The following is an 8,041-nucleotide window of genomic DNA, read 5'->3' on the forward strand; positions in this document are numbered from 1 at the left end:
AGCTATGATGGACAATTGAACAGAAACTGAAGTTCACTGTTAGTCCTTAAACGAACACAGTCCCTGTTTTCCTACCTGGGACTCTTCCAGACTCTCCTAGTTCCCCAGCTTTCTGTGTCCAGAGAAACACAAAGTGCCTGGACAGCTTTGTGATCTAGCCAGCTTCATTTCTCATGCAGGCTGGTGCCCCAGTCAGGGCCTTTTCAGGCACTAATAAAGCCAAACATAGGGGCATTAGTACCTCTAGGACAGTCCTCCAGCAATGAAGCATGCCTCTATCTTCTGCCTTGGGTATTCTGTGTACCTCTGGGTTCAGATGGCTACTGACAGAGTGCAATGAAATGCACCGAATGGCTCTCCTCTTACTGATTTTTTTTTTTCCCGAAACAGGGTGTCTCTGTATAACAGCCCTAACTGTCCTGAAACAAACTTTGTAGACCAGGCTGGCCTTGAACTCACAGTGATCTGCCTGCCTCTGCTTCCCAAGTGCTGGGATTAAAGGAGTGTGCCGCCATTGCCCAGCCTGATCTTTTTTAAAATGATGTGTTTATTTTTATTTTATATACATTGGTGTTTTGCCTGCACATCTATGTGAGGGTGTCAGATCCCCTGGAATTGGAATTACAGACAGCTATGAGCTGTCTTTTGGGTGCTGGGAATTGAACCTAGGTACTCTGGAAGAGCAACCACTGCTCTTAACCTCTGAGCCCCCTCTTCCTGATCTTAACATGCTCCATCACTCCTGTGTGCTATGATCTCCCCAAATAGATTGCAAGCTCCTTATACCTACACGTATAGTCTATTCCCGGGGCTGAGCATCGTGTCTTACACGGAAAAGTCGTCACTGACAACAGTAAAAGTGGAGGGTGGAGGGACTCTTGACAGGCTCAAAAATCAAGATTAAAGCAGAAGAAAAGGAAGCCTGGCTGGGACAGGAGGCTGAGAACAGCAGAGAGCAGCTAGGAAAGTAGGTTGCTTGGGTCTTCTTTGCTGACTGCAAGCCAAGGAGGCTAGAGAAATAAACATCACAGAAGGCGGGCTAGAAGGGCTGGGACCAGCCAGAGTGGGGAAATGTGCATACTCTTCTCATGGCCCCAGTGCTTTCCTGCACCTTTCGGCCTGATCCTATTTGCTAGGGAGGCTGGCCTGCACATGCCTGGGCCTGCCAGTGATGGGAAGGAATAGAATGAAGGAGGGCCCAGGAAAGGACGGGGATAAGCACCATCTTGTCTCTCTTCATTCTTGCCTCATCCTCTGCAAATGTGACAGGCATGAGGCAGGATTAGGCACCTCATCCACTGTGGCTTCACCCGTCAGCCTCCCTAACTAAACCCCTCTGTACCCCATCGCCGTTCTCTCCCAGCTGGGTAAGTGGATCTGCTCATTATCCTTTACTCCCCGACTAGGCAGCTACCTTTGCCCTGACGTATAAAGAATGGGATTGGATAAAGAGGGGGCTACTGTAGAAGGCCAGATGTGGAGACAGACACTGTCCGCAGCAAGGACAGTGGGACACCAGCGGCCTCTGGGAACATGCCAAGAGCAGAGAAGGTCTGCCGACTGGGGACGGGGGCACAGGTTCTAAGGAGTTGTTTGAACTGGCTTCCGGAGAGAAGACATAGGCAAGAAGCAAAGAAGCTGAGGGGCGGTGGGGTGGGCACAGTCCCTTCTCATCTAGCATCAGGGGTGGTGTGGGCCCTTCCCCCAATCTTGAATGCTCCACCCCGTGGATTCTTGCAGCCCCCTTCTAGGAGGATGTCGGTCTGCTACCGTCCACCTGGGAATGAGACTCTGCTGAGCTGGAAGGCCTCGCGGGCCACCGGTACTGCCTTCCTACTGCTGGCGGCACTGCTGGGACTGCCGGGCAACTGCTTCGTAGTGTGGAGCTTGGCGGGCTGGCGGCCCACGGCGGGGCGGCCGCTGGCGGCCACACTTGTGCTGCACCTGGCGCTGGCAGACGGCGCGGTGCTTCTGCTCACCCCGCTCTTTGTGGCCTTCCTGAGCGGGCAGGCCTGGCCCCTGGGCCAGGTGGGCTGCAAGGCTGTGTACTACGTGTGCGCGCTCAGCATGTACGCCAGCGTGCTGCTCACCGGGCTGCTCAGCCTGCAGCGCTGCCTAGCTGTCACTCGGCCCTTTCTGGCTCCCAGACTGCGCAGCCCGGCCCTGGCTCGCCGCCTGCTCCTGGGGGTCTGGCTGGCCGCCCTGGTGCTCGCCGTCCCAGCTGCCGTCTACCGCCACCTCTGGGGCGATCGCGTGTGTCAACTGTGCCATCCATCGGCGTTGCACGCCGCTGCTCATCTGAGCCTGGAGACCCTAACTGCCTTCGTCCTGCCTTTTGGGACAGTGCTCAGCTGCTACGGCGTGACGCTGGCTCGGTTGCGGGGCGCGCGCTGGGGCTCGGGGCGACACGGCACGCGGGTGGGTCGTCTGGTGAGCGCCATCGTGCTGGCCTTCGGCTTGCTCTGGGCCCCCTACCACGCGGTCAATCTCTTGCAGGCGGTGGCCGCGCTCGCTCCGCCTGAAGGGCCCCTGGCAAGGCTTGGCGGGGCAGGCCAGGCGGCGCGCGCCGGAACTACAGCCTTGGCTTTCTTCAGTTCCAGCGTCAACCCTGTCCTCTATGTCTTCACTGCGGGGGATCTGCTGCCCCGGGCGGGACCCCGGTTCCTTACCCGGCTCTTCGAGGGCTCTGGGGAGACCCGAGGGGGCAGCCGCTCTAGGGAGGGTACCATGGAGCTCCGAACTACACCGAGGCTGAAAGTAGTGGGGCAGGGCAGGGGCAATGGAGACCCTGGAGGCGGAGAGAGGATGGAGAAGAACAGCCAGGAATGGTAGACAAGACCTCAAGCCTCGGGGCTCTCCTACCACTTTCCATTGTTCCTTGAGCTCTAGGGTACTTGAGGACCCTTCTCTGATTGCAGTTTGGGTTTGGCTGGACAGGATTACTCTATAAACCCAGATTACTCCAAACCATGGGATTGTGAGGGTGACTGTGGCCTATGTTCAAAACTGGTGCTTGCAGTACAGCCTTGATCCATATACCAGAATTACTTACATGTTGCCAGTAGCTAGCTATTCTTGTGAAATCCACTGGGAAGCCATTAGCCGATGGCTTAAATTTTGGTGGTTCACCATGCCTGCGCTGTACTGAAGCCACCTCATTCTCGACTGGGACAGGCCAGGACGGGACAGTGCCAACCTTTGGTGGCTTTCTGCCCTGCTTCCCGACCCTGGTTACCTGTTTCCCCGGGCCTGTCTCTAGAACCACTGTGGAGTTTGGATGGGGGTGGATAAAATTCATTCTTAGAAGCCTGTACTGTAGGAGAAAGAAAGTGGCCACTAGGGGGAGGAAATCCGTGCAGTGTGAAAGAAAAGTGTTCTGCTTGTCTTCCAGTCAGCACAGTGAGAGGGATGTGACGCAGGAGCCTGGGACTACAAGACTTAACCTTTCCCTCTGACCCTTTGCTCACCCCTGTGCTCCCTCTAAAGGCCGCCTGGCCTGTGACGAAGCCCAGGAGCCAGCACTTGCTTTGCAAGAGGAGGTTTGAGGATTGATGGGGAGCAGGTGTGGCGAATGGCTGGAGTATCTGGAAAAATGAAAGACACGTTCAGGAAGGTGGCACCTTCCCTTTCTCTGCCTTAGGCTGTCTGTTGCCTTCCCTCTTAGCAAGATGTTAGCTGTTCCCAACCCTTCTCCACTACTTCCCAGCCTCCACATCTGGAAACTCTTTATTATCAGATTTAGAACCTGAATGACACTTTTAATTTGGGGACAGTAGAATGCAAGTTTTTTTTTTTTCTTTAGGGGACATCACGGACGCACACATGACCAGTCCATCCTCATTGTCTCAGAAAATTCTTACTAGCCCTCGAAATTTCTTGTTCCCAGACCCATCGGTCCCCAGCAAACTGAGGTAGTTGACCTCTCAAGTGGTGCGCTACTTCAATGTCTTTCTCACCCTTCAGGCAGAGGTCAACAGAAAAAAAAAAAAAAAAGGAAAGCCGGTCTCCAGGGTCATGCTAGGAGCACCGGAACTGGTGTTGAAATGACCCCTGAATAGGGAGGAAGTATCCTTAGAGTGCCTAGTCTCTGGAGGAAAGACCACCCTGCAAGGAAGATGGAGCAGCCTAAGAGAAAGTGCAACACAGCCCACTGTCCGCTTGAAAGGGCTCGAGTTGGCCCTGGAGCTCTGATGCAGAACCTTCTCTCCGTAAACACAGAATTCTTGGTTCCTGAACTTCCCCCTGTCACCTTACACACCCGGTGTGGTCAGAGAGCTCTTCCTCAACTCTGCCTTCAGCTCATGCTGTGGTTTCAGCCTCCTTTTCACCATATCCTTTGCTTGCCAGTTACTGGGTTAATGCTGATCTGGCTGTTCTCAATGTACAGCAAATGAGGGCACTGGAAAGCATAAGGGACCTCGATGGCTGCCATTATGCTTTTCAGCTTCCCTGACAAGTGGCGGGCTGAAAGGCAAAGAGCAAGCAAGGCTCATGGCAGCCTGAAGGGATACATTCTTGGTGGAGACTGCAGAGAGAGCCGACATCCTTTCTTTCACTGAGGGAAGTAGAAGGATGACGCTTTGGAGGCTGTTCCCATTCTTTAAAAAGGTGTTTTTTTTTGTTTTTTGTTTTTTGTTTTTTCTTCCTGAGACAGGGTTCCTCTGTGGCTTTGGAGGCTGTCCTGGAACTCACTTTGTAGACCAGCTGGTCTTGAACTCATAGAGATCTGCCTGCCTCTGCCTCCCAAGTGCTGAGAATAAAGTCATGTGCTACCCCCCCCCTCTACAATCTTAAGTGCTGGAGTGAGGCGGTATGGCTGCTCCGTGCCACCATGTCTGTTCTTCATTCTCAGCACTCAGGAAGAAATCCATTCTTTTGTGTTACAAAGGAGATCACTTAGACGTTGACTTCTCTCAAAAAGAATGAAGAGTTGGCTAACCTGTAATGGAGATGGCTTTTCACTGTATCCACACCAAGGTCATGGTCTGACTTGAAGTCTAGAATACGTTGCTGTTCCTTCATTCATTTCTTGCACATTCTCACAGATATTCTCACCCTCATTGTGTGTCCATCTGTCTCTCTCTCAATCTCATATAGCCTAGGATGGTCTTGACCCCAATATGACGTTTTAATATCACGATGTCACCTAACCCACAACAATACATAGAGCATCAAATTAAGTTTCCCATTAATCTAAAAACTATGCTATGTGTACATTTTTAACATGAGGTACAAAGATATTTTTTAAACCACAGGTCTTATTCTGAGCCTTGCTTCCTTCTCCTATGATATAATCCACAACTTTGTTCACCTCTCCAGTCTAGACCTGCGTTTTTAGACCACACCCCAGACAACTCACTCCTGGCTCCCCTCTTTCCTAGCTCTGCCATTTCCTAGCTACTTCTCATTTAGCCCCACCCAAGGAGTCTTCCTCCCTCTGGGCCACTCTGGAACACGAAGATTGTCCCTCCCTAACAGTGAAGGAGGGTGTGGGGTTTTTTTGTTCAGCCTCACCCTCAGGAAGATACGTCTTCCCCCTCTTCTGCTCTGTGGTACTTCCTCTCTGAGTGATTTAGTCAACAGACTTAGAAGTGGGACCAAGACCCTAGCACTAGAACAGATTCAAGAATTGTCTGTCCCACGACTCTGCCCTGACCCTAGACGTGACATTGGTTTCTGATCAGCATCTGGAAAACTTTGTAAGTATCCCAGGGATTGGATGGTGTGTGTGTGTGTGTGTGTGTGTGTGTGTGTGTGTGTGTGTGTTGGATATGAGTGTGCTTGAGTGTGAATGTGAGTGTGTCAGAGTGTTGTGTGTGAGTGTGTGTGTATAACAGGTATATTTTGGAGAGACGGTGAGAAAGAATCTGCAAAGACAGCCTGACCACTCACTGTAAAAGGACTGTTCTCAGGGTCTGTCCATTAATTAACTCCTCCCTGTCCCAGTTCTTCCTGGTGCAGGCTGGTCAGCTCTAGAGAAAGTGAGTAGATGACTGGAGAATGTTGGGTGCTAAGAGGATAAGCCTCTCAGGAGACAGAAGAGCTACCCTTCACGGGATGCAGCTGTGGAGAAGAAGTCTTCAAGTCTGGTGTTGGGTTCCAGGGTCTTGTAGCAGAAAAAGAGTGAACTGCTGCTGTTGCTGTTTATTTTGCAACTGGGTCTGTGGCAAAGAAGGGGCCCCACAGCCCAGTTAGGAAATTGGTCTTTCTATTCAACCAGGTCCCTGGAAGACAATGAGGTTGACAGGGATTGCATCGTATATATTTGGAGGTGCCTCTGAAACTTGTGATTTTGGAAATCAGAGTACCCACGCTAGTGTGATGGGGTGTCAAGAATCCTTTGGCTTTCTCCTCATGGGCGTGCCTACTTTCTACTCTCTAGGTCCTTCTGATGGCTCCAAACATTACATCTCCTGCAGCAGCTTCCTCTCCTGGTGGCATGTCTCTGTCTCTGCCTATTGTCCTACTGTCTGTGGCCCTGGCTGTGGGGCTTCCTGGCAATAGCTTTGTGGTATGGAGCATCCTGAGAAGGATGCAGAAACGCTCTGTCACCGCCCTGTTGGTGCTGAACTTGGCTCTGGCCGACTTGGCTGTGTTGCTCACTGCTCCTTTTTTTCTACACTTCCTGGCTCAAGGCACGTGGAGTTTTAAAGTGACTGGTTGCCGCCTGTGCCACTATGTTTGTGGAGTGAGCATGTATGCCAGTGTCCTGCTTATCACCATCATGAGTCTGGACCGCTCATTGGCAGTGGCCCGCCCCTTTGTGTCCCAGAAGGTGCGCACTAAGAGGGTTGCCCTATGGGTGTTGGCAAGCATCTGGCTGGTGTCTTTTCTGCTGGCCACACCAGTCATTGCGTACCGTACAGTAAAACGGAACAACAGGACTCTGACTCTGGTCTGCCAGCCGGATTACCCCAGCGACGGGCATAGGGCCTTTCACCTGCTCTTTGAAACCATCACGGGCTTCCTGCTGCCCTTCCTGGCGGTGGTGGCCAGCTACTCTGACATCGGACGCAGGCTGCAGGCTCGGCGCTTCCGCCGCAGTCGCCGCACGGGCCGCCTGGTGGTGCTCATCATCCTGGCCTTCGCCGCTTTCTGGCTGCCTTACCATCTGGTGAACCTGGTGGAAGCGGGCCGCGCGCTGGCGGGCTGGGACCAGGACGACTCCGCGGGGAAGCGTCTGAAGCTGGCCCGCTACGTGCTCATCGCGCTGGCCTTCCTGAGCAGCAGCGTGAACCCGGTGCTGTACGCGTGCGCCGGCGGCGGCTTGCTGCGCTCAGCCGGCTTTGGCTTCGTAGTGAAGCTGCTGGAGGCCACCGCTTCTGAAGTCTCCAGCACCCGCCGCGGGGGCACCCTGTGCCAGACCCAGAAGTCCATACCCGCCTGTCCTGAGCCAGGCCCCACTGACAGCTTCATGACCTCCTCCAACCCCTCCTGAGCGAAGTGAACTGTAGTAGGCTCAGTGGAAAGACATTCGTAACGCTGGCCTGACCCACTTCTCTATCTGGAGGAGAACAGGTTGGGGACTGAGCTCAAGCGGAAAAGAGGGAGGGGTGGGGCGAGTCAGGGCAAAGAGACAACATGCTCTGGCCTGGCTTCTGCAGGCAGCTTTACGATTAAAACTAAAGTCTCAAATCAGGTTAAGCCTGCGAATGAGGTGCTTATTGTGGGGCACTGGGAGGTATTTATTGGTCCTAGAGAGGCACCACGCCGGTGGGGTCCCTCTCAACAGTTCTTTAGTTCCCCCGTGGTTTACAATTCTGGAAGGATCACACCGGCAGATACAGTCCTATACTCTTAATTCTGACCTCATTGCTTTAGCATCATGACTCAGGGGACTTTCTGAGAAAATCAGTTCTTGTGAAGTGTCTTCCCAGAAGTCCGTGGTAAATGTCCTTGATGGCATAACCCTAACATCCTCTCGGGAGAGTCCTGGGAGATGGTTTTCCTTCTCTCCCAAGGAAGTCTCTCTCCATGGGGACACTGGCATTAGACCCCATCTCCAGAATTCTGTGCATCAGTACCTGCCACCCCCCAGAAG

General features: G+C 53.1%; 2 protein-coding genes across 2 annotated transcripts; both read left to right on the forward strand.

Moving 5' to 3' along the window:
- The first annotated feature begins 1,755 nt into the window (after positions 1 to 1,755).
- Positions 1,756 to 2,832, forward strand: Ltb4r2 (leukotriene B4 receptor 2). Its single transcript, XM_027390060.2, has one exon. It carries the CDS (start codon positions 1,756 to 1,758, stop codon positions 2,830 to 2,832), a length of 1,077 nt encoding a protein of 358 aa, XP_027245861.1.
- Positions 2,833 to 6,391: 3,559 nt separating this feature from the next.
- Positions 6,392 to 7,438, forward strand: Ltb4r (leukotriene B4 receptor). Its single transcript, XM_035453098.1, has one exon. The coding sequence runs from the start codon at positions 6,392 to 6,394 to the stop codon at positions 7,436 to 7,438; it is 1,047 nt and encodes a 348-aa protein (XP_035308989.1).
- The last annotated feature ends 603 nt before the right edge of the window (positions 7,439 to 8,041 follow it).

The sequence above is a fragment of the Cricetulus griseus genome (assembly GCF_003668045.3).
Source record: "Cricetulus griseus strain 17A/GY chromosome 1 unlocalized genomic scaffold, alternate assembly CriGri-PICRH-1.0 chr1_1, whole genome shotgun sequence".
Lineage (NCBI taxonomy): Eukaryota > Metazoa > Chordata > Mammalia > Rodentia > Cricetidae > Cricetulus > Cricetulus griseus.

Bases quoted from the DNA above. Each gene is read 5' to 3' on its own strand.
- Ltb4r2 (XM_027390060.2), top strand. From the start codon at position 1,756: ATGTCGGTCTGCTACCGTCCACCTGGGAATGAGACTCTGCTGAGCTGG.
- Ltb4r (XM_035453098.1), top strand. From the start codon at position 6,392: ATGGCTCCAAACATTACATCTCCTGCAGCAGCTTCCTCTCCTGGTGGC.